Source organism: Triturus cristatus, chromosome 7 (assembly GCF_964204655.1).
Source record: "Triturus cristatus chromosome 7, aTriCri1.1, whole genome shotgun sequence".
NCBI lineage: Eukaryota > Metazoa > Chordata > Amphibia > Caudata > Salamandridae > Triturus > Triturus cristatus.
In genome coordinates, this window is record NC_140590.1 from 400,728,336 (window position 1) to 400,754,750 (window position 26,415).

At 46.5% G+C, this 26,415-nt stretch overlaps 1 protein-coding gene across 2 annotated transcripts in view; it reads right to left on the bottom strand.

Annotated features, from left to right (window-relative positions):
• The window catches only part of LIG1 (DNA ligase 1), a 502,345-nt gene that overhangs the window by 119,291 nt on the left and 356,639 nt on the right, over positions 1 to 26,415 (bottom strand). For both annotated transcript variants that reach the window (XM_085616644.1, XM_085616645.1), the window contains exon 21: positions 1,390 to 1,534. In XM_085616644.1, the coding sequence (XP_085472770.1) occupies positions 1,390 to 1,534 (145 nt within the window). The remainder of the gene's footprint in view (positions 1 to 1,389; positions 1,535 to 26,415) is intronic.

Genomic DNA, 26,415 nt, shown 5'->3' on the forward strand with positions numbered 1-26,415 from the left:
CCTCTTTTTGTTTTTTTCTCCCAGGACCGCGGGGGGTGGGGTCTCAAGACCCCACCGTCCCAGCCGGCTCTATGCCTTCTGCAGGTGCCGGCTTTGCTGCTGCGTGGAGGGAGCTGCTGGAAAGGCAGCTCACTACGTACAGGAGCAATTGTTTCATCTTTCTGCACCCGCATACCTGGGGCCAGGGAAAGAGTGGAAACCTCCTCTTCCAGTGGGCTGGAGCACTTTGACAACTCCTGTCTGCTGGCACCGGAGTGTTTTCTTTTGCTTGGTGGGATCTGTCAAAGCTCCCACCAAGGAAGAGCAAACAGCTGGAGTTGGCACCTTAGGACATAGAGGAGCTGGCCCTTGGGGGCGGTGGAGTCCATGGCCATGTATGGCTCAAGGGAGGTGGTGGTCCCAGGGTCTGAGAACGGTACGGGTAAGGGGGAGCATGGCCACTCATTCTTCACAAAAAAATTTTGCCCCCGGGGAGAAGATTGTACCCGGGGCGGGCGGGTCCACGCCCCCCCCCCTCATTTTGTGTTATGGTATGGGAGGTGGCGTTTGCCCTGTGGAGGACATGGTCCTAGGTGCTAATAGAGCCTGAGGAGGAGCTCGCTCGCAGTTTAAAAAACTAAACATTGCTGCAGATTTGCGTCTCAGTCGTGAGGTAAAAAACACAAACGTGCTTTTCGGCCCTTTCGGGGTCACTGGGGGATCCCAGGACCACAATTAGGGGGTCAGGGTATTCCTACCCGGTCCCCTTTTCTTTTTTTACACATTTTTTGTGGGACTAGGCTGAAGCAGAGTCCCAAGATGGCTTCAGCACGAGGAATATCGGATCCTTGGAGGATCCGCATCCCTATATATATATATACACACACACACACACTTTTCTTCCTTTCTACCGATTTTGGTTTAATTCCACCTAATGGTTTGGGCTGTAGTTGCGACTAAAATCTCTGTAGGAATTAACATTGGGAAAACACAGTTTTTGACCCCCCCCTCCCATTTTTCTTTGGTCCTGATTGACCCAAAACTTTCGATGCACAACAAGAATCAGCACGGCACCTTCTTTCCGGAAAATGTTGTGCAGATTCGTCAACTGGCGCCAAAGATCTAGGTAAGTCAAATAATGCTTTACCAGTGTATGAATATATATATATATATATATATATATATATATATATATATATATATATATAAAAACAATTAACAGCATTCAGCAGCTACAAATCTGATCTGCAGCAGATACAATACCGTAGCCCAATATCGGTGCATAATTTGAGTGTCTATGTACAGAAAACAAAGGCTAGTGCAGCAACAATGGTCAAACATTATGGCACCTAACATATGATGGCACCAGTGCTGGCCAGGACTCCCAGTCAGAGGTGGTCTCCTAAATACCTTTAATAGACTGCTCCAGGAACTCCGAAATCTCATCTGTGTTGGAAGTGTCCATGAAGGTGGCAAACATGAACTCTCCCTCGGTCTCTACGAAAGAGTCTCGCAACAGCTTGCGCCTTTTAGCAAAGGGTTCCTTCACAAGAGACTAAAACACAGCAAAAAAGATGACTAACAATGAGAAATTACTTGACAAAATGCAAAAGTATACAAAAATGCATAGTAAGTTAGTTGTTTACCATGAACTGGAAAAGTCTGTAACACCAAGGAATTTTAGAAAAGCCATACAAGTAGACCAATTTAAGATTTATTAAACGATATTAAAGTACAGAGATTTTAATATTTGTCACCAAGGAGCTGCAAATTGTAATGTATCTTCCTAAAAATATTCCTTTATATTAAGGCAGTGGTTCCTAAACTTTTTCAACCTGCGGCTCCCTTGACCTATTGGGCATTGGCCGGGGCTCCCCATTTTGTTACTTTTTTTGGGGGACGGGTGGGGGATGTAAGCCCAGCCTCAGGAGTAGTTCCATTTTTCTCCCTGAAAATAATTGGGATGAAGCAGATAAAGGTATTAGAATCATAGATGCAATCCTATCCACTCCACTACTGAGCTCTTTGAAGAGGTGTATCTTTAAGACCGGTCATTCCTGAGCAGGGTTTGTGAGGCCCTGATAGATACATGAATGTTATTTCAGACCCTCGGTACATTGATAGAGAAGACTGCATCTGCTGTCTAGTTTTTTCTGTTTTTGCACTTTATTGTCTCCAGTCTGATGACCCCAGGTAAACCCTTGTCTGGCTTGCTCCCTTTTCACTCTGTCCTCTTTATGAGTGTGTTTTGTGGACATCTCCTGTCTGCTCCTTCCCAACGCCAGACTTTGCGTTCTCATGCATGCGGTCTGTCTCGTGTCTTCTATCTGTGTGTTTTTGCATCTTATCTCTGTCCTCATGCCCTCAGTCTGTTTTTGCCTACTGCCTGTGTGTCCTTGCCTCCTGACTATGTGTTCTGGCCTCCTGTGTGTGTCCTCATGCCTCCTGACTGTGTTCTGGCCTCCTGTGTGTGTCCTCATGCCTTCTGACTGTGTGTGCATGCCCCCTGGGGAGGGCCTGGTATCTGCCAGGAGAGCTTAGGGCTCAGAGTGGAGGGCTCCCACTGATGCACCGCAGGCTGCACCTAGTTTCCAATAATGCACTCTCAGCATCTTTCTGGGCTCTGAGATGACGGGATCATGCTGCCTGAGCCGCTCTCTCAGCTCCAAGATGACGATGACATCAGCGCTGTGCTAGCTCCTCCCTGGGCTCTCAGATGCGTCCCTCCCAGGTCTCTCCCACCACACACTGTCTTTACCACTGTTTTTCCTGTCACCTTGGTTTGGCCACATTTTTGGAATCTGATTCTTTAGGTTTATGACTCCATGTTCTGTTTCATCAGTGACATTAGTTTATTTATGGGCATTTATTCTGACCTATGTCCTATGTTTTTTGCACTTTAGTTTCTGACCTTTGAGTTTGAACTTCTGCTTGTAACCAATTCCATTTGCTTTCGGTCTTCTGCTTCTGATCTGTGACAGTCGCTTATGGAAATGTTAATTTATTTTTAGAGAAATAAGCATCAAAATATTCACTTCTTCGGCAATCTCAATGAACTTGAACATCAACCTTCACTGAATACTGCAGATGTCATGTCTCCCTTTTATGAATTTTGAACACTTCAGATAGCCTGTGTATATAACTTAGCATGAACTTGTATTTGGGCATTAACTCATTTTTTTCAGGGATAACTGGAAACAATTACACCCTGAGCATCGTAAATATCTTGGCTTTTACATTTTAACTTCAAACTACGGATTGAAATGTTTTTCAGCTGAGGGAGTGAAACTAGAGCTCTGTGCTTTAGAAAGACACGATTAACAGCCAAATTCATGTACATTCCCAAACTGTGTGCGGCGCCCCAGACTAGCTTTGACGGCGCACTGGGGTGCCGCGGCACACAGATTGGGAACCACTGTATGAAGGTGTGACCTAACGGAAGAGTTACTTACCTTCGGTAACGATATATCTAGTAGAGACACAGTCTAGTTGCAGATTCCTTAACTTAGAATATCTCCCCAGGCGTCAGACTGGATCCGGAAAATCTTTTTTCCCCAGCAATACCTCTGCACGCCGGGAGGTTGGGGTCGCCCGGCTCCGTCCTGATGTCGTCCACAGAACGGACGTCAATGGAGCCATAAAAGCCCCTCCCGGCGTGCTGACGTCAGTTTTCTACAGGAAACTTTTCCGCGCCACAACGCGGAGCCATGCAAAAAACTGCGGTAGCATAGGAACAGTATGTGTTAAAGAGTGAAATTGTTGAAACAACAACGATAAGTAACATGAAAATGAGAGTCAAATCATTTGGAAGGAGAAACAATAGGAAGTTGAAAAAGCACCCAGTACTCTGAGTGACTGATGGGAGCTCACAGAACACTTGCTGCAAGCAAGGGCCCAACAAATTGCCAAGTCGTGCCCCACCTCGAGGGGGGAACGGCTTATTGCGCAAAAGATATCACCAGCCAGGTACAGCTTGTCACCACAGGAGGGAAATTAAAAGAACCACAATATCGAAGCAACATGTTGCAAGACAAGGGACTAGAAGTGAACGACCACCAGAAAGTTCACTACACACACCCTCCAGAGATTGAATGACTGCAGCACCAAAGAGAACCCAACCCAACCGACTGCCATAGAAAGGAGGGGGCACAGGCGTGGGCGGGAATAAAAACCAGAATAACTTCACGCTTGAGGAACACTGGTGGAGCAACATGAGAAGGCAGTGAAAAGTATAGACCGTAACCGCCTAAGAACATGGACGGAGTGGAGAGCCAAAGGGCTCGGAAGCCGAACAACACCCCATGCGCCAAAGGAAGGTGCGAGAACACGCCACCAACCAAACACTAGAACGGAGGGGAGGCCGAAAGGCCCCACACAGGAGTACACACCCTACCCAAGAGTGACGTGAGAGAGCACACCTGTTGAAGACCAAGGCCACCAGAAAGGAGGGGAGGGGGGCCTAGGTGGAAATATGAATAGGCCTTCGCAGAGCGGGGAGGATGTTTGAGCGTTAAGGAATCTGCAGCTAGACTGTGTCTCTACCAGATATATTGTTACCGAAGGTAAGTTACTATCCCATCTGATAGAGACATCTAGCCGCAGATTCCTTAACTTAGAATAGATACCAAAGCCATACCCCATAGGTGGAGGGTCTGCAAAACAACCACCAAGTTCCAGGAGAACATATGCGTCAAAAGGCTGACAAAACGCGGTGGTAATCCTAATGCCAGGCAACTGACATAGACCCAGGAAACTCCGTAAGCGACATGAACAAGGGACGGCAAAGACACCAAAATCTGACGAGACTGTGTGAGACCTCTCTCGCCCAGACACAGACGAAAGGAAATACAGAACCAGAAAGATCAGTGCCAGCGTAAGAAACAATGCAGTGACTCCTTCAAAGAAGGATCCCAGCACCGGTCCCTACGATCCATGAGGAACGAAGCCCCAAAGGGGCAAAACAACATGACAACGGTAGAGCATACCGCCTGAATATACACCACAGTGGATGCCAAAAGGAAACAGGGGAGAGTAAGAAGACTGTCCAGCCAAGAACAGAAGGCCAGTGTGTTTAAGGAAAAAAAACACACATAAAACGTGTACCCACTAGGACATGTGACAACAGTGGCAGGGCTGAACCCAGAGTCTAGTGCCAACAGAGACAGAAGAGCCAGAAGAGCCACCATTGAGCAAAAGCTCAGTAGGTAGGCATGCCGCCAAACGTACCAAAAGTTACCATTGTGAGGGGATAACCTGCAAAGCCAGGGACACAGAGGACTCTATCCCGAAGGAGAGAGTGAGCAAGAAGGGCTGATACCAGGGCAAAAAGAACCTAGTATGCCAGCACCCCTTTGGCGTGTAGAACCTACAGCATATACACAAAGAGACCGGAATGTTGCCACACATACGTGAAGTGACGAAACCCTAAACAGGGGAGTCGCTCAATCGGTATCACTGTACCGGTGTGCGGCATAAGCACAGAACGCAGAGAAAACAGTTCCGAGGGGGAAGAAACCTTGTCTCCCGTGAGGCAGGCGGAAACATAGACCACAATACTGCCAGTAAAGGAATATAAGAAGGCACAGACAGAAGCCTGCCGCTAAAAAGCATACACCGCCATAGACTGACACCATCTACCAAAAAGGAGAATGTCGAAAAGAATACATGCACAGCAACGCTACCTAAAGAAGCAACTGTGCCAGAATGGGAGTAAAAACTCACCCAGAAAAACAGCTGGTGGGGGAGCCCATCACCAGTGCTACAAATGTGAGTAAGAACCCACACCCCGAGAAACCGCTGGAGTGGAGCACAGATCCGGTGGCAGAAAGTTATAGACCAGCGCCACTCCTTGAAGAACTAAGAAATATGCACAGGGCAGGAACGGACAAACTGGACCCCCTGTCCTGCAAGAAGCAAGGGACCAGAGACCCTGCTAGGGAAGAGGGGTAGGAGGCAACACACAGCCGAGAGAGCCGGCGAGAACCCCCCTTGCCTTAGACCCAGAAAGTGCTTGAGCCAGAAGAAAAGAGGTAGAGCACAACCTGTATGCACCAATACGGCAATTATTCACAGAATACAGAAGAGACTGTTCTGGAACGGAACAGAGGTACCTGCCCTCCAGGGGCGCATGTCCATCTGTAGACAGGAAAGACTGGCACAGGGATGCTGCAAGACCACAACAGGAAAGAACAGGCGTGACAATACCCCAACGAAACAGCAGAGAAGGACGACCCTACGGAGGTGGGGATGTATTACGGACCAACCGTAAACAACCAATTGTAAGCCCTGGAGAAAAACCAACCCCATGAATCTAAACAGAGGAGACATCCTACAAAAATAGGAAGAGTCAACTTGTGGCAAAAGTTCCTGGGTAAGGAAGAGTAGCAATATAACAGCCAACAAATACCCCACATAGGGTAAGGCACAACCCTAACAAAGAAGGGTCCCTCTTGAGACAAGCTCGTAGGCAGAGGCTCAAAAGAAATGTAAACACAGCTTAACCAGCTGTACCAGAAGAAGGAAATAACATGGCTGAACAGCCACACAACCCAGAACATCTGTAAACCACAACGGGTAACAGAAAAGAAAGTGACGGCACAGTCACGAAACCAAAAATCCTCCACGAGGATTAAAACCTGGGAAGACAATCAAAGAGACAGGAGGCGCCTGACCGCAGAATCAGCATAGGCGTCAAAAACAGTGAGCCCATCAAATGGCAGATCTCTTAGCCGCTCCCGAACATGCTCTGGGAAAATGCCATCCCACAACCACGCATGGCGGCGCATGACAACCGACCTGGCCATAGCACGACCCACAGAGGCAGTTGTGTCCATGGCAGACCGAATCGAAAATTCGCCATATCATGGCCATCATGGATTAGGCGGGCCAGATCGGCACAAGAGCTCTCCGGCAGGGAGGGGAGGAGCTGCTCGACAGTGTCCCAAAGGGCAAATGTAGCCCGAGCAAACACACAACGGACCGGAGTCCCAAGCTGGCGGATGCAAACACATCGCGGCCACATGACTCCAACCATCGAGACCCCCGGGTGGGAGGATGCAACGGAACAGGAGTGGTAGAAAGAGCTGCCTGAAGCACAAGTCCTCCAGCCCCAGGATGGAGGGTCAAAGAGGCTGGGTCATCGGGAGCTGGGCGATGGCGATGTGCCACAGCATGATCCAAGGGATCCCCCGAAGAGGGCCGCGTCCAAGTCCTGAGAAGGATGTCAAATAATCACTCTGCAACTGGCAACAATGGCTTCATATCCCTCGCGCCCTAGTGGAGAAGATCCAGCAAAGGCTCCGAAGGTCTAGAGACTGGGGATGGCTGCATCCTCAAAATGTCTGCAGCCCTGCAAACAGCCCTGACAAACGTTCCACTAGCCTCCGTGGCCCCGCGAGGCGGTGACAGCAAGTCATCAGTATGTGACGGACACAAGCTAATCCAGCCACCTAACAGAGGCTCAGCAAAAGGATGAGTAGGTCAATGCCCCACTGGCGCCCACTCCGGAAAGCGTTGAAATAACTCCGGGGTTGGGGAATCCACTGGGACCACATCCTCCACCAATAAACCCGGAGATAGTTCAGGCGTCGAATGGCATCGAGGCAACCTCCGAAAAGGCCTCGACCATCCGAGTCAAGCCGGCGTTGGCGACCTCCGATAAGGCCTCGACCGGCCGGAGTTGGACCGGCGTCGACTCAACATCCCCGAGGTGGAAACCTGCGGGGAGAGTGCACCGAAGTGGTGTCATGCACCGTGCCGCAGCCGCCTCCAGCGACGCTGCAGGAAGCCTCGGAAGGCTGTGCAACGGAGCTGTGGAAAGGCTAGATGTCGTGGAATTCCCCACCGGGCCGTGTCCCAATGTTGAGGCGACTCCGGAGTCGGAGTCAGGGCACTCTGTCGGAGCCGAGGGTAAACCCGCCGGCAGAGTCCCAGCCTGAGTCCCTACTCCCCCCCCCCACCCCCTTTTGGGCCCGAAGGCACACAGGGATTTCAGCCGCAGCTAGCGGCAAGCGTCTCACTCCACTGAGTCATGGTGCTCGCCCAAGCACCACATACAGATTTTGTAATGGTCCGTCGCTGACATCTGTCGCGATCAGGACAGGCACGGCTTGAAGCCCGCAAAGGGCATCTAACACACGGTTCCTTGATGTGAGAAAGTGCCATCTTTCTTGCATGGTATGCCCCCACTTTTTGCTGAATTGCTGAATGTACTTTGACTGAGTGTGCCCTGGGCTCCTGCCAATCAGGTACCCAGGGCCTATGTTCCTTCCCTAAAACTGTGCTGAAACCTAAACCTTAATTTGCAAACTCTGGCCACATGTCAGCCTCTGGTAAATGGTACACTAGGTACCAGGGAAGGCCCCTAAGGGCTGCAGCACTTATTGTGCCAACCTTAGAGGCCCTGTACCCTGACACAAACACACTGCCCTTGCAGGCTGAGTGTCTGGGTACAGAACAAAACAGAGTCGACATGGCACACATCCCTGTGTGCCATGCCCACAACACACACTGCCCTGGCATACATAAGCCACCCCTCTAGCTGGGTGCCCTATGCCAGTGGTGTGGGTACAGGTGCATGAACCCTGTGCCCCTACAGTACCCAAGGCCATTCCTGGCAACTGTAAGTGCAGTGCTGCCATTTAAGAGTATATGGTGCTGGGAGATCGTCAACACGAACTCCACAGCACCATGATGGCTCCACTGAAAACTGAGAAGTTTGGTATCAAACTTCTCAGCACATTGAATCCCACACTGGCATCAGTGTGGGTTTAATGTACAATGCACGACAGAGGGCATCTTAGAGATGCCCCCTGAGCCTAACCTACAATCCACGTCTTGCCTGAGGGGCTGCCTAGGCTGCCACACAGCAGACATGTTGCTGGACCCCTGGGTAGAGAGCCATCCGCTCTCCTGGGCCTGCAACAATGCACATCCTGGGCGAAGTGCTAGGTCTCCTCCCCCAGGATGGGCAGGGGAAGCTTCAAAGGCATGCCGCCTTTGTGAGCTTCTCCAGGCCACTTGCTGTACTCAGCAACTGGCCCCTACCGCTTCTGACCCCCACTCTGGCGGGAAGACTGGCCGGAAACCCCAAGGAAGGACAGTGGGTGTGACAACCTCTGCCAACCCCACCCCTCAGGTGGGGGAGGCAAGGTGAAGCACATCTCCGGGCTCTCGCCATCTTGAAGATGGGAAGCCCTGCCCAATCAGGACTAGGCTACTGCCCCCCTCCCACTGGAGAGTGCAGGATAGGGGGTGTACCCACCCAAGGGCAGGGACCCAGTGGTCCCTGCCCTTTACCTACCTGTTACACCCCTACATTTAGTATTTAGGGGTACCCTGAACCTTCCTTCCTTAGATCCAGATTCCGAAACAGCAAAGAAGATCAAGAGACATGAAGATCTGCCGTGCAACTGCTCACAAGAGGAAGACACCAACTGCTTTGGCCCCAGCCCTACCGGCCCATCGACCCTCAAATCTGCTCCTGCTAAACCCCGGCATCTCCAGTGGCCAGCAACCTCACAAACCCCGGAGGACCTGGCTACCTTGTGACTCTAAGCAACTGGGACTCCCACGAGCAGTGGTACTGCTCAAAGCAAGTAACTGACCCCTGGCATCAGCCAGGAACTGCGAACCCTGCACACTCTGCACCCGCCAAGGCTGGCCTGTGCTGGAGTGGACCAAGACCCCGAGGACGTCCCCCCGGCGACTGTGCCCCCGAATCCAGCACCCAAGGACCCACCATGACGCTCCGGACGACGCCTGCAGCCCCAGAACCAGGGACCCCTCCAACCGCGACCAGCAGAGGGTAAGATTTCCCGACACCAAAAGGCACCCCTGCACCCGGCGCCCTGCGCCCCGCTGTGCCCAACTCCTGGGTGCCTACCTATCCTCCAACTACCCAACTTACCTCTCGAAGTGGTGGTCACACCTGAAGAACCTTCGTCCCTGAGCTTGCAGCCTTTGTTCGTTTTTGAGCTTCTCCATTGCAATCCATTGAGCGCCCGGCAGCTCAAAAGCACCCAGCCTCCTGAGTGTCCCTGGCAGTGCAATCTCTACTCTACTTCCCCATTTGCCCTGAGCAAGTGACCAGGAGCCCAGCTCCCACAGCCGCGTGGCCTGCAAGCCAGCAGCCACCAACTAAGGGCCCCCTGCCTCCCATAGGATAACATTGGGCCTAACTCACACTGCACCCGGCTGCCCCTGTGCCGCTGAAGTGTAACAACTGTACTGACCCTGGGAGATCCATGAGTCTATGCCCAGAAGCTTAACTCTGCCAGTCGAGTACTTACCCAAAAGCAAATAACTCTTTTCTTCCATAGGGTAAGATTGACTGGTTTCACTTGGAAATTCTTCGAAGTGTGGAGTTTCTAAACTTTAAAATATTCACCTAAAATCAACCGAGTAACGAAAACGAAAATACTCACCTGCTATCAGGAGAGATTCCAGTGCTGGATCTTGGTGCCCAGCACGGACCCTGAAAAGTAATTACAACCATACTTGCCGCTAACCCAATTTTCCTCCATAGGAAACCATTGACTGTTTTTCTGTGAAATTTCTTCTAAGTGTCGATTTTTGTAATCTACAAATATTCTTTAAAAATCGCACCAACTGTGAAAACGTAATTAGTTACCTGTTTTAGATAGATGTCCCAGTGCTGAACCTAGGATTACAAAAGTAACGAGAACATACTTTACCTATAATTTGAATTTCCTTCCATAGGATAACATTGCCTGTTTTTTGATGAAAATTATTCGAAGTGTCGATTTTGCAAACTTACAAATATTTGTTAAAAATCGCCTGTATAACCAAAACACATTCTTTCAACTGTTTACAGGTGATGCACCAGTGCTGGATCCAGGACCCAACACTGAGTTAGAAAAAGTAAAAATAACCCCACTTACCTGCTAAGTGAAATTCCTCCCATAGGATAACATTGGTGATTCTATGAGAAAAAGTTTCTAAGTGTCAACTTTTAAAATGCCAAAATATTGCTTAAAAGTCCCTACTGTAACCAAAACGCTTTTACTCAAACTGTTTACAGGAAATGTCCCAGGACTGAATCCAGGATGCAGTCCTGTGGTTAGAAAAGTAATCCTTGCATTTAACTAGAAATTCCTATTGAGCTCAATGTATTATTGTGTTTGAAATTGTGTTGCCTATTACAACAACTGTGTCTATTGCATTCAAAAGCCTATTGCATATTGAAAGTATTTATCTAAAGCCTCTCATTCAGAGAAAGTATATTTTGAAATCTATTGTTGGTTCTAAAATAAATCTACAATATATTTGTATACAAAACCATTGGCCTAGAGTTCAGTTCTTGAGTGTGTGAGACCATTTGCTGACTGAGTGTGTGCAACAAATGCTTTACACTGTCCTCTGATACTGCCTTACTGCTCGACCAAGCTACCACTTTAGAGAGTAAGGTTATATCTAACTTTAGCCTCTGCCAAACCTCTGGGGACTGTGGACTCTGCACACTGTACCTATTTGGGAACAGTATATACAGAGCCACTTTCTTACAATTGACACAAAAAGGCATCATAAAGGCCTGAAGATAACAAAAACAGGCCAGAGGTATCACTTTCCCAGATCCGCGTTAGGACATGGAATAGAAGAAAACTGAAATCAGCATGCCGGGAGGGGCTTTTATGGCTCCATTGATGTCAGTTCTGTGGATGACGTCAGGACGGAGCCGGGCGACACCACCTCCCGGCGTGCAGAGGTATTGCTGGGGGAAAAAAGATTTTCCGGATCCAGTCTGACACCTCTGGAGATATTCTAAGTTAAGGAATCTGCGGCTAGATGTCTATCAGATAGGTAGTTATGACCTTTGCAGCTAACTTCAGCTTTCAAAGCTGGCTGAAGGAGGATGAAAGATTTTGTGTGTCAAACGTACAAATTTGGTCCAATAAATTATTTCCACACTAATTGTGCGGTATCATCTCAGCATACATAAACCTAAAATGAGATTAAAAAATATATATATACATACACATATACATACACCAAGGTGGTCACCACTGTGCAGTTATAGTTAGGACCACGTTATCATAGGAAGAGCGTTTTATGGTTTGCTAATAACTTTAGCACTGTTAGGCAAACCTTCATGAATCGTCAACCTCCCCTCCTACACCCTCCCCCCCAAAAAAACTATTTATCGAGCACAGCTCCTTCCTGTAAAGTTTCGGGGTGATCTGTCAAGCAGGGGCAGAGGGGGAAAAAAAAGTAAGGTGGAGGGTCCAAAAACAATTTCTTCAAGCAATTTTCCATAGAAGATTTTTGGGATATGATGTAAATCAGTTAAGTAGGTTTTGAGAAATTAAGGTTAAACAACTTTGTACATCTTGACAGTTGGGTTTGTGGGAGGCTCAAGGAAGTCCAGTGATCATGCAACTTTAAATAATCGAGTGATCATATTGGCCGAGGAGGGTCTCCAGTGGGAGCAAAAGGCGATGCACAAACTCCCACTGGTGATCCAATTGGCTGCCATCAACATGAAAAGAAATGATGCAGCAGATATTTTGCAACACAGGGACTCTATCCCTGTGTCCTAAAAATGAAAAGAACACTAAGGTATGACTCCCTGGACAGTGTGGGAGAGTGGGGTGAGCTTTGGGAGTTACATGGGAGGGCAATGGCCATGCTGTCTCCTGCAAGTGTTTTGAATTGAGTTTGTTGTGAGTTGCTGCCAACAGGTGAAGGCTGCGCGAGCACGGGGTGTGGGGGCGGGGTGTGGTTGGACAAAGGGCAGGGCTGCAGGCCAGGTCCTGCAGCCAACCCTGTGTACCTCTGAAGTCTAGGCATGGGGGCGATGGCCGACTGCAGGGGTTGGCTGTAGGGCCTAGTGGTCAACCCCAAACTGCACACAGCCGAAGGTAATGCCAGCTGGGGTTTGCCAATACGTATGGAAATTAGAGATTACTTCACATTAAACACTAGAAATCCACACAGAAAAAAAAGGTTGCGGTGACGTTATAGTTAGGTATGTTTATAACCTCTTAATCTTCATTAAAAGAACACAAATACACTGAAAAAAATAAATGGTCAATGTGAAGTTATAGTTGGTTGAAAAGGTCAGTTAAAATGCAATGCTTCACCAGTTCTCATGTAACTATTACTCGTTCCCTTGTCAGGCACAGCTTCGGACCTCACATATTACATCAGTCATGATATGTTTTCTGAAATCACTGATTGTCTCTAACACTGCATGGTGCAGGTGTGAGTTCTAGTTACTTTAGTTACTTAGGTTAACTATTGATGAATATGTGCAGTTTTCAGAGTGTAAAATGTTACCTTTTAACTGTTATTTTTACCTAACTTGTTAAAGGTTACATTTTAACTGTTACTTTTTACCCAACTAGGATGTCACTTTAACATTTGGTGTGTGTGTGTATATGTATATGTTTTCCTTAGGAACGTTTTGTGAAGATTCGTCAAACAGGGCTAAAAAAACTCTTTCTATGGAAAAGCAGACCCAAGTAAAACTACCTAGTGGCGAAAGCCACTAGAGCATTAAAATACAAATATATATTTTTTTCCCTTCGGCCATCTCACTTCCACAAGAGAAAATGCTCTGACTGGCTGCCAGCAACATGAGAAACACGTTGCTGGCAGCTATTACAGGACTCGGGGGCTTAGTACCCTGTCCTGAAGTTATAAAAAGCTAAGATATAGGGGGGGGGCAGGGAAGAGAATCCCTGATACCCTAGGCCCCATTGGGGGTGGGGGGAGAATGGGACTCAGAGGGAACCCCCTTGGGGCAAATAAAAGAGAACAAAAACAGATAAATAGGCAAGAAAATGCAACAATCACGCGAGACTTCAGCGTGATCAGGAAAAAAAAAGGCAGTCAAGCCGTATTCCTTAGTTCTAGGTCCCAGGGACCGCATTCACAGGGGGACAACTGTATTAATAAAGGTGAGGGGGTCCACGTGCCCCCCCCCCCCACATCCTCCCCAGCTTCTAGAGGCACTGGGAACCCCATCCCCCTGGGCTGAATCTTTTAATGAAGGGGGTGAGGGGTAGAGGGCTCCTTGCCCCCTCTTCCTGAGCCATTAATGGCTCCAGAGACCCTATCTCCTGGAGCCAGCTCAGACGCTCGTTCTGGAGAGCGACCCCCCCGCCCGGGACATAGTGGCTTTCTTTCCCATTGTGGCACAGGCAGGGAAATCTGCTTCTTTGCTCTCACTAGGCAGGAGCATTTTCAAATTTCGTGGCAAGCGGGAGCAAACAAAGCCCACTTCCAGGGGGCGTGAGCTTCAAAAAATGCTCTTGCCCACTTGGAGCAGACTTCTGATCTGTTTCCATGCCCGCAGTGATGTGGGCTGGGAAACAGATAAAGAGAGGGCCCCAGCATTAGTAGGCAATTCCTGCGGGCGGGAGCAATGCTGGCTCGCGATGTATGAGGGGAGACGGCTGGGATCAGGGGGCCTTGGGACCCCCCCCCCCCCACGGTCGCCCACAAGGAGACTATGGATGGTGCAGTGTGTAGGAACCAAGGCACCCAGAGGTTTGGCAGAGGCTAAAGTTAGATATAACCTTACTCTCTAAAGTGGTAGCTTGGTCGAGCAGTAAGGCAGTATCAGAGAACAGTGTAAAGCATTTGTTGTACACACTCAGTTAGCAAATGGTCTCACACACTCAATAACTGAACTCTAGGCCAATGGTTTATATATAAAAAAGATATGCTTGTTTTATTCTAGAATCAACATTTGGCATTAAAAGATACTTTCTCAGAATGAGATGCTTTATATAAATACTTTTGCAATATGCAATTGACTTTTGTAGAAAGTTACAAGTGGTTGCAATAGGCAACACTATTTTAAACACAATAATGCATTGAGCTCAATGGAAATTTCAAGTTATTTGCAACAGATTACTTTTAGGATTACAGGACTGGATCCTAGATTCAGTCCTGGGTCAGTACTTAGAATCAAGTGATAAAAGTCGACTTAATTACTGTGATGATTTTTAGACAATATTTTGCTATTTTAAAAGTTGACACTTGGAAAATATTTCATAGAAAACAGTCAATGATTCCCTATGGAAGAAAATTCAAGTTGCAGGTATAGTATGTTCTCGTTACTTTTGTAATCCAGTACTGGATACCTAGACTCAGTACTGGGACCTTTATCCAAAACAGGTAAGCAACTACGTTTTCAGAAGTTATACGATTTTTAAAGAATATTTTAAGTTTGCAGAAATTGACACTTGGAAGAAATTTCACAGATAAACAGTCAATGATTTCCTATGGGAGAAAATTGGGTTACTGGCAAGTACAGTTGTAAGTATTTTTCAGAGTCAGTGCTGGGCACCAAGATCCAGCACTGGGAGCTCACCTAAGAGCAGGTGAGTATTTTCGTTTTCCTTACTCTGCTGATTTTCGGTGAATATTTTAAGATTTGAAAAGTCCACACTTAGAAGAAATTTCAGGAAAAAACCAGTCAATGTTACCCTATGAAGAAAATAGAGTTATCGGTTTAAAGGTAAGTACTCGACTGGCAGAGTTGAGGTTCTGGGCATAGACTCAGGGGTCCCCCAGGGTCAGGTAGGTACAGTTGGTTCACCCTCAGCGACTCTAGGGCAGCCAGGTGCAGAGAGAGTTAGGCCCAATGTTATCCTATGAGGGATAGGGGGCCTTGGTTGGTGGCTGCTGACTAGCAGGCCACGCGGCTGTGGGAGCTGGGCTCCTGGTCACTTAATGAGATGGTCCAATTGGAATGTGGAATAAAGCACTCCTGGGGTATGCCTTGTAACTATTTTTGGTCGTAGTTCATCAAGGTGAATGGTTCAGGGTTGGTAACCCTTCTGAACATAAGGGTGTATATTGATTGGCGAAGCGGTATTTCCTTCGGGAGTAACGTCCCCAACCTTGCACTCGTGGAATGAATTTCAATAAAGTTCTGCGTAATATTTTTCGGTATATACTTTTCTTTATTTGACAATTTTCAAAATGATAATCTCATATCCGTGATTTCCATTGTTAGAATGAATTTCATACTATTGGTTTCATAGTATCGCTGTGAGCCCTATGCATTTTGGGCATTGCCCTTCTTCGGGGGACTTTTGCTGAAAGTACAAGAATAACATAAAATGTCTAAACACTTAAATCTATTATCAGCATGTCAAACATTGATAATGAAACATTTGAAAAGGCGAGAACAGAAATCTGCCTGTGATGCCGGTGGGTAAATGGTATCTACTGTTCTTGTTCAAATTAACAATAAATGCCTGTACATTGCCATTTGTTAATAAAGAGAATTCTTAGGCGTTTGATTGTGAAAAAAGTGCTCGCTTAAAAAAATGCTGTGTTTGAAAAAATGTGTTTAAAGCAAACAATGTGTATACTACCTGTCTCTTACCGGTTTAGCATTGCGTGGTGATATTTGACTGAAAAAATGTACACAGGCTGTTTCTCTGGCGTGTTAAGTGATACTCGCATGTTATTTTTCTAACGTTTAAAGTGGTAATCAACAGGTGTACTCAACGAGACGTCGTTCGGTAGTTTAAGAGTGTGCTCGTGCTAAAAGAAAGGTATGAAATACCTGATTAATGGCCGTCTTCCTGACGTTTCGTAACATTCGTATTTTACCATTTAATGTGTGATGTATTATATATCAATATATATAATAGCACTAAATGAATAAATAAAAAATAAAAATTGTAGAAGGAATTGAAATGAGTTAAGGTGATACCGTCGTGCTGGACTGTAATTAACAGGTGGGACTTGGTTACTGCATCCAAAATTAAATAAATGCTAGTTTGTGTGCTGAAGGTGACAATTGTGGTTAGTCAAAATTAAAACTATGCACCGCGTTACCTCCTGTGAGAATAATGAACGATTAATAAAACAGGGTAAACAATCAAATCATTAATTGTTTATCTCACCACAAGAAAAATTTCATATCTAGGATTCTAATGGCTATGAAAGATTTGATTGTTTACCCTGTTTTATTAATCGTTCATTATTCCCACAGGAGGTAACGCGGTGCATAGTTTTCATTAATTACAGTCAAGCACGACGGTATCACCTTAACTCATTTCAATTCCTTCTACAATTTTTATTTTTTATTTATTCATTTAGTGCTATTATATATTTTGACATATAATACATCACACATTAAGGGGTGGATTATATCCACACATCACACCACATTCATTATGTTTTTCGTTAGAACGTTTTACGATCAAGCAGTATTTTTTCCTAAACATCCTTTCTTAACATTAGTATTTTTTCACTATCCATGAACACCTGACTGCTACGCCAGCGTCCATAACGATTCCATGGATACCGTCACTTTAAAACTCGGCTTTTACTCTCGACACACGCACAACGCGAGTAAACTCAAGGTAAGCGACTCCAGCTTTTAACAACTTGTTACCAATTTAAACTCAGTTACGACCCGCAACGGCAAACTAATAGTGACTTGTATCACGGTTCGTTTATGGGAAAAAAAATTTCCAGCTCTATTGCGAGTACTTTTCTGGTAAAATACGAATGTTATGAAACGTCAGGAAGACGGCCATTAATCAGGTATTTCATACCTTTCTTTTAGCACGAGCACACTCTTAAACTACCCAACAACGTCTCGTTGAGTACACCGGTTGATTACCACTTTAAACGTTAGAAAAATAACATGCGAGTATCACTTAACACGCCAGAGAAACGGCATGTGTACATTTTTTCAGTCAAATATCACCACGCAATGCTAAACCGGTAAGAGACAGTTAGTATACACAATGTTTGCTTTAAACACATTTTTTCAAACACAGCATTTTTTTAAGCGAGCACTTTTTTCACAATCAAACGCCTAAGAATTCTCTTTATTAACAAATGGCAATGTACAGGCATTTATTGTTAATTTGAACAAGAACAGTAGATACCATTTACCCACCGGCATCACAGGCAGATTTCTGTTCTCGCATTTTCAAATGTTTCATTATCAATGTTTGACATGCTGATAATAGATTTAAGTGTTTAGACATTTTATGTTATTCTTGTACTTTCAGCAAAAGTCCCCCGAAGAAGGGCAATGCCCGAAATGCATAGGGCTCACAGCGATACTATGAAACCAATAGTATGAAATTCAGTCTAACAATGGAAATCACGAATATGAGATTATCATTTTGAAAATTGTCAAATAAAGAAAAGTATATACCGAAAAATATTACGCAGAACTTTATTGAAATTCATTCCACGAGTGCAAGGTTGGGGACATTACTCCCGAGGGAAATACCGCTTCGCCAACCTCCTGGTCACTTACTCAGGACAAGTGGGGAAGTAGGTAGGTGTAGAGGTTGCACTGCCAGGGCCACGCGGGCGGCTGGGTGCAGGGTGCTTTTGAGCCTTCGGGCGCTCAATTGATCTCAATGGGAAGTCTCCGGTTTAAAAACAGACTGCAAGCTCGGGGACGAGGATTCTTCAGGGGCCACTACCACTTCGAGAGGTAAGTTGGGTAGTTGGAGGATAGGGAGGTACCCCGGGATTGGGCACAGGGGGCCGCGGGGCACCGCGTGCAGGGGTGCCTTTTGGTGTCGGGAAATCTTACCCTCTGTTGATCACGGTAAGGGGGGCACCTTGTTCTGAGGCTGCAGGCTTCTTCAGGAGTGTCGAGGGAGGTCCTTGGGTGCCGGACTCGGGGTCACAGTCGTCGTGGGGTCGTCCTCATGGTCTTTGTTCACTCCGGCACTGGCCAGGCTTGGCTGGTGCAGAGTGTGCTGGGTTCGCGGTTCCGGGCTGCTGCCAGGGATTAGAGGTAGGTTTTGAGCAGAGCCTCTACTCATGGGAGTCCCAGGGGCTTAGAGCCAAAAGGTAGCCAGGTCCTCCATGGTTTGTGAGGTTGCTGGCCACAAGAGATGCCGGGTTGGAGCAGGAGCAGGTTCGAGGGTCGACAGGCCGGTAGGGCTGGGGCCAAAGCAGTTGGTGTCTTCCTCTTCTTAGCAGCTGCAGGGCAGGTCTTCTTTCTTCTTGCTCTTCTTTGTATATCAGAATCTGGAATCTGCGGAAGGAAGGTTCAGGGTGCCCCTAAATACTAGATTTAGGGGCGTTCCAGGTAGGTGAAGGGCAGGGACCAATGGGTCCCTGTCCTGGGGTGGGTACACCCCCTATCATGCCTCTCTCCTGTGGGAGGGGGGCAGTAGCCTAGTCCTGATAGGGTAGGATTTCCCATCTTCAACATGGCGAGAGCCCGGAGATGTGCTTCACCTCGCCTCCCCCACCTGAGGGGTGGGGTTGGCAGGCTGGCACATCCCCGGTCCTTATTTGGGGTTTCCGGCCCAGCTTCCTGCCAGAGTGGGGGGTTGTAGTGGCCTGGGGAAGCTCACAGAGGCGGCATGCCTTTGAAGCTTCCCCCTGCCCATCCTGGGGGAGGAGATTTAGCACCTCGCCCAGGATGTGTATGTTGCAGGCCCAGGAGAGCAGGGGCTCTCCCACCCAGGGGTCCAGCAACATGTCTGCTGTGTGGCAGCCTAGGCAGCCTCAGAGCAGACGTGGATTGTAGGTTAAGTTTAAGGGGGCATCTCTAAGATGCCCTCTGGGGTGCTTGGTACATTAAATCCCACACTGGTATCAGTGTGGGTTTAACCCCTTCAGTGCCCGCCCCTTTCCCCGCCCTGTGCCGGCCGTTTCATTAGCGGGCGGGGTTTGTGACGAGCTGGTCTCGTCATGGGCACAGCGCAACCGCGGCCCATGACGAGACCAGCTCTTCACGGGCATTGAAGAGGTTAATGTGCCGAGAAGTTTGATACCAAACTTCAGTCTTCAGTGTTGCCATTATGGTGCTGTGGAGTTCGTGTTTGACGAGCTCTCAGCACCATGTTCTCTTAAATGGCAGGACTGCGCTTACAGTGCCCAGGAATGGACTTGGGTACTGTAGGGGCACAGGGCTCCTGCTCCCACACCATTGGCATAAGGCACCCAGCTAGAGGGGTGGGTGATATATGCAATGGCAGTGTAGGTGATGGGCATGGCACACAGGGATGTGTGCCATGTCGACTCTTTGTTTTGTCTTGCACCCAGACACCCAGCCTGCAAAGGCAGTGTGTGTGTGTGTGTGTGTAAGGATACAGGGCATCTAAGAGTGGCACAATGAGTGCTGCAGCCCTTAGAGGCCTTCCCTGGTCACAAGGCCCTGGGTACCTAGGGTACCATTTACCAGGGGCTGACATGTGGCCAGGGTTTGCCAATTTGGGTTTTGTGTGTTTTAGGGAAGGAACATAGGCCCTGGGCACCTGATTGGCAGGAGCCCAAGGCACACTCAGTCAAAGTACATTCAGCAATTCAGCTAAAAGTGGGGGCATACCATGCAAGAAAGATGACCCTTTCTCACAACCCTCCTTTAACTGTTAGGGCCCTGGGGAATGGAGTCCCCGGGGGTGAAATTGGCCCAGGGAGGGGGGTGGGGGGCTGCGTGCCCCCCACCTCCAAAATAAATTATGCCGGGCCCCAGGCGATTGGGTCCCCAGTGCTGAAATAGTCATGTCAATGATGTCACTTGAGATGTCATCAGTGAGGTCATAAATCATGTCACAGAACATGTCATGAGTGAGGTCATAAACAGTGTATGGCAGGGGAGCAAGTTATAGTCAGTGCTGCTAACTTTAACAGGTAAATTTCTGTGTTTTTCTCAAGTTTTAAACGTTCATGTCATTGACAAATTCACCTAACTAAAACATTACTTTAATGTTTCAGTATATTTACAAAGCAGAGTGCAACTTTGGAAAGAAAAATATCCTCTTAATTTACCAAAGTTATTAAGTTCTGGCATGTCGCCTTATGCCCCTTCACAGCAATGCGTTATTTGGACGGTAAGGGGGTGCAGTAAAATGGGACCTACATTTTAAACTCAACAACCAGACATCTTTCAATTGCACACATTTAGAATATTTAATATGATGAAAAAAATATCCATATGGAAAGACAACACCAGAACCCTGAAAAGAGAATGTCAGCGAAAATAGTGGAGGCAGACACTGACAGTTCATGTAAAGCTTTCCAATGGCACAAAATATTTGGGTTTAGAGGGAGGAATGAAACTGTGGAGGGAAACTCTGGGGAACTAGTGTTAAACAAGTAGAAGTTTGAAATACATTACTTAGGACTAGTCAAAAGACTACCCGTAGGTCAAATTTGCAAGGGAACACTGAAATGTTATGTCTTTGTTGTACAGTGCGAAATAAGTGAAACCTTTTCGACCAATAACAAAATTCTTCAAGAATTTGCCAGGCACAATGATTTTAGTGTCTTTCTTTGTAGTAAGAACCCATCAGGGCCAGAGGATGAGCAAAACTCTGAAGCTTACTGGGCCAATGAGGCCAGCAGGCAGGAAAGCCATTGGTGGAACAGCAGGGGCTGCCAACAGGGCTGGGAGGTCGAACAGTGGGTGGCCAAGCACGTATTATGCTAATGGAATTAGAGTTTGCAGACTGATTAGGACAGCTGTGACCACGCCAACATGCCAGGTGGCGGGGTGGAATTGTGGGTGAAGCAGCAGGGACTCTGCCAAAGAGGCTAGAGTGAATTCAGCAATCAGGTGAGATATCTGGGAGACCTCAAGATTCAGAAAATCTCAGCAATAGAAGTTAAACTAAAATGATGCACAATATTTGTATAATTTCAAATGCAATCTGGAGAGGGTAGGGTCGGAAATATGCAGGACAAAGATGGGACAATAGAGTTATAAAGACATGGTTACTGCAGAGTTTGGCCAGGAATCCATACACTTTAAGGCCAGTGTGACCTCATCAAGTTTCACCCATGTCAATTTTTACCAAACACTACTGGATTCTTGTTTTATTGCCTTTCCCTGCAATGCTTCCTTGAACCCAGTGCTTCAGGTATAAAACTTGCTTTTACTTTGTTTCTTGATCAATTCAATATAACTTTTATGGTCTATTGTTTTTAGACCGAATAAAGTACATAGAAATATTGCACATAGCTCTAATCACACATCAAAGCTGAAAAATGATCATACATAAAAACTGTTAAAAATAAATGCATAAAAGATTTTAGGGATTAAGAACGCATCAAGTAATACATCATATCAATGTGCTTTAGGTGAGCAAGAAAATACAAATCGAAGTCAGATTCGAATGCGCCATATAATATTGTGGGGAGTAACTGCAAAGCGCATACATAGGAGATCGAAAGAGAACAAAAACCTCAAATAGGGTCCAAAATACGCTCCTTCTATCCCCAATTAATAAACCCAACATCTTTGCCAAGTCTATATACTGTGTGTCCAGCCCCAAGTGCTGCTTTCAAAAAGGCACAGGCAGTGAAAACAATTTCTAGGGAACACAGAGATTGTAAGTGAAGAAGGGTTGGTCTGCAGCAGCGGAGGCCAAACCTACTTATTAAGGGTCTCAGAAAGTGCCTTCGTGCTAAGCTGTGCAAATTCCAGAAGAACATAAAGTGCAATAGTGATTATGCCGAATGAGGAGACGGTGCTCCCCTCTGGATCTGAAAAATGTTTAAAAAAAAGAAGAGACCAATAAATTGTCCCTGCTCTGAAGCAGCCGCTCCCATCTTGACAGGTCCAGCGACAGGTACAGAGGGGAATCACCTGTGTATAAAAGACTATACAAATGCAACACCGAGGGTTTGGATAACTAGTGTTTCAGCCTAATATTTGCACGGTGGTCCTTAAATCATTTTTTCATCTCCATCCTAGCATTTTTGGGGATGTGACTGGGTTCAGTAAACCACCAGCCTGTACCGAGGGAACCAAGAGAATCCCCTAAGTATCTCAAGCAGGACGAGTCCTATCCAACGTCAGGCAGTCAAAAATAATATCCTTACAGAGTTTGGCAGCTGGGTTCAACCAAACACTAACCCATAATAAAAGTGGTGCCAGATGGATCTTATCCTCGATAAAACACTGCTTTAACTCAAAATGAATAATGCGACAGGGAGTGGACAGAGGTGTACTTAACCGTTACAAAAAACGTTTTTCCTCTGTCTGAAGTGAACAGCATTTACTGAAACCCCCATACTTCCAGCACCATAGGTAGCTACACTGATGCATTGCGAAATATGATCTTTCAGTGGTAGAAACACTGTCCCCCTAATTTGCCATCGAATGAGGTTGCAGACTCTACCTGCTGTTTTATTAATTTTAGACTAGCCTGAGCAAGATGGGAATTCGATGACCCTGTTGAGTTCAAATTTAATCCTAAATAATGAAAATCTTCTACAGTAGTCAAAACATGCCCATTAATACGGACTCTGTTTAACCTTAATTTGCCCGGGCCACAGGCCATAATGTGCAATTTAGAATAATTAGTATTTAGATTCAAATTGTGCATAACGGAAGCAAAACAGTCCACCTGATGTCTCAATGCTTTTGGAATGAGAGCGAACAATACTGCATCGTCAGCATACAGTAAAGCGGGAATGGGGGAGCTTGCAATTCTGGGCATGTCTGTGTGGGAAGATAAGTGAGCTGTTAATCCATTAATATATCAAATAAACTATAAGGGTGTCAATGTGCAGCCCTGCCTCACTCCACTCTATACAGGAAATTCAGACGAAAGCTCCAAAAGAGAATTTGAATGAACTCGGGCTGAAAGGTCAGAGTGCAGGCAGTATAGAATATTCACCAGAGGCGGGTCCACGCCGTGAACCAGCAACATTAACCAGAGTTTGGTTCTGTTCACTGAGTAAAAGGCGAAGGATAGGTCCATGAAAGCCAAGTATATGGGGAGCGCTTGACCTTAGTACATTTGTAAATGTTCAGAGCCACAGTCAAACATTGTTCGTTGTTTGCTAATTTTGGCCAGAATCCAAATTAAAAGGGGGAGAGTATGCCCTAGTCATCTGCTCATTCAACCCAACAGTTTAATTATTCTACCGATGATTTTAATTGTGCGGTCGACGAGTGAAATAGGTAGATAGCACTTGGACGATATAAGGTCACCCTTTTTGAGTATAGGCACTATTGATGCGGTAGACCATAGGGGGGTGGGGGGAATAGTAGTAGATAACTAAGTGTTAAATGTATACGTGATCAGGGGACCCCAGATTTTAGGCAAGAATTTCAACAAATCCATTGGTAACCCATCTGGACCTGGAGCTTTACCACCCTTACTGTGGTGAATGACCGACTCAACTTCCTCCAAAGTTAATAAAAATGGGGGGGAATTCCGCAATCTGCTGAGGAGAATAGCAGACATAATTAGCACATCTTCAGTGTGATAAATGAAAGAAAAGTTGGTAACTCAGGCCGCGCCAGAGATATTATTTTGAAGAGGAGGACTGATAGTCCCTATGTCTCAAAGGGATTTACTGTCCTTTCCCCATGACGCATGCTCCAAAAGGTCCCAATCTTGTTTGTATACTTCCCTCTTCCTATTTGTAAGTACAATTTTAGTCTTAATCCTGGGGCAGGCGTTGAGCTTTTATCAGCTTCCTGTTTGCCAGGAAACAGACCCTATCGAACCATGTTGGGTCCGTGTTTGAAATGCAAATTGGCTTGAGCATGCAGTCCCCAATTGTGAGATTTAGCCTATTATAATGAAATGCAAATTGGCTTGAGCATGGAGTCCCTGATTGTGAGAATGAGCCTATTCTGAGGAGCCATAGATTCCTCTGCGTTCTCTGCTAGGCAATAGAGGAATTTGTTTAAATTTGACTTGAGCAAGGCAACTAATAACTCTTTTTGATTATTCATACCACAAACTAGTTGTAGGCCATCCAAGGAATGACGCGCAATGAAAGCCAGAATACTGCTACAGGCAAGACCCTAGAGCGGTAAAAATATACAAGCTCTCAAAGCATTATGATCGCCCCAGTCTGTAGGCAAGATCTCGCCTTTGGAAACCCAAGATAAAATAATCAAGGCTGACAATCAATCTATAAGGGTAGCTCTCCCTCCCCCTTCTAAATGGCATCAACGTGTTGCAAGCTACCCCTAGAATTTCAACTAAGTCGACCAGGCCGTAGGCAGTAAGGTATTGGACAGCTCTGCACCCCTGGCATCTTACAAACTGGAATGTCTTTTTGTGTCAAAGTCTTGCAACCTGGGACCCCCATTAATCTTGGCATTAAAATAGCCGCAGAGAAAAAAAATGAACTTAAGAGGTACGATTCTCAACCTCAGATTGTAGTAGGGATATAAAATTAAATAGACTGTTATAGTGTGTACAGCTAACGTTAATAAAATCATTATTATGTAAATTTATCAAGTAAAAAACCATGTTAGTCTTTGGTACTCGAATTGTTAATGCTAAAAAGGCAGAAGAAAAAGATTTAATCTAGGACACCTCTACCTGGAGGCTTAGACTGATCCAGGTAGCTAATTTACCGGCCGCACCGCAGTGGGTGGAGGGGACAGCAGGACTTGAGTAACAAGCATAGCCCTCAAAGTGCAGTGCATCAGTAAGCCAGGTCTCCTGCAGTAGGATTAGGTCAAACTTGGAGAGGAATGCCCTCCAATCATCATCATTAATCTTCCCATTGAGGCCTGCCACATTCCAACTGAGGACAGAAAGGGTTCTGTAGTGCAATTGCAGGTTGAGAGTGTGAGTTGTGATTACTATTGTCCCGGAGGGTGGGGCAACAGTGGTTGTTGTTGAGGGACTGTCATTTAAAGGTGTAATACACAAAGGAGCAGATGTTAAAACTACTTTTGGGCCTGTAAGTCAGTCGAGATCGGAGACTGCGTCAAATCTATTAAATGTGGGTAGAGGGCACGTGAAGAGGGGAGCACACTGTGAGACCGGAGTTTCCGGCAGAATATTGGAGAGTGATTGACTAACTGGGGCTATCTGTGCTGAGTTATCTTGGTGTGTGTTGATGTCCCTGTGGTAGTTAGATGAAATTACATCATGTGCCCTACCGGTTGGAGCCGAGTTGGGTGGGCACTGCCTATGATCAAAGGGATGTCTGTAGAAAAACCCTAACAGGACAAAGGAGATGGAAGAAGTGGCCCGATTACTGGGTCTAGCATTGAATAACAGATTTTATGCCAGATCTGGGAGACTACAATTAATCACAATACAATCTCTAAACAAGTCTGGCCAATTTGGAACAATCCATCTCCTTACGTGCAGGATGTCCTTGGCATGTCGAAATGGCAAACCTCTATGTTGTGGGAGCCAGTCTAGGCTTTTGTTGAAAAGCTGCTCATAAGATTCACGTTGGTCCGAACACAATGAGGGAACCCCTCTTAAGACAGCCACATACAGGCATACAGCAGGGGGAGATTGATAACTGGTAGTTGTGACTGCGTTTGGAAAGGAGTAGAGGCCATTCTGCCCTCTGGGTCCCTTTTGTTAGTAAAATGGCAATCAGAAGTAGGTACTTTGGCTGCTTGCTGTCCGAAAAAGATTGTTGCGAGGGTGGTCAGACTGTACGGGCAGATTGCAAGGAGAGGGCAGGGCCTGTGTTGCTGGAATACACTTTCAAAAGAACCATCAGAATTCCTATTCAAGATAC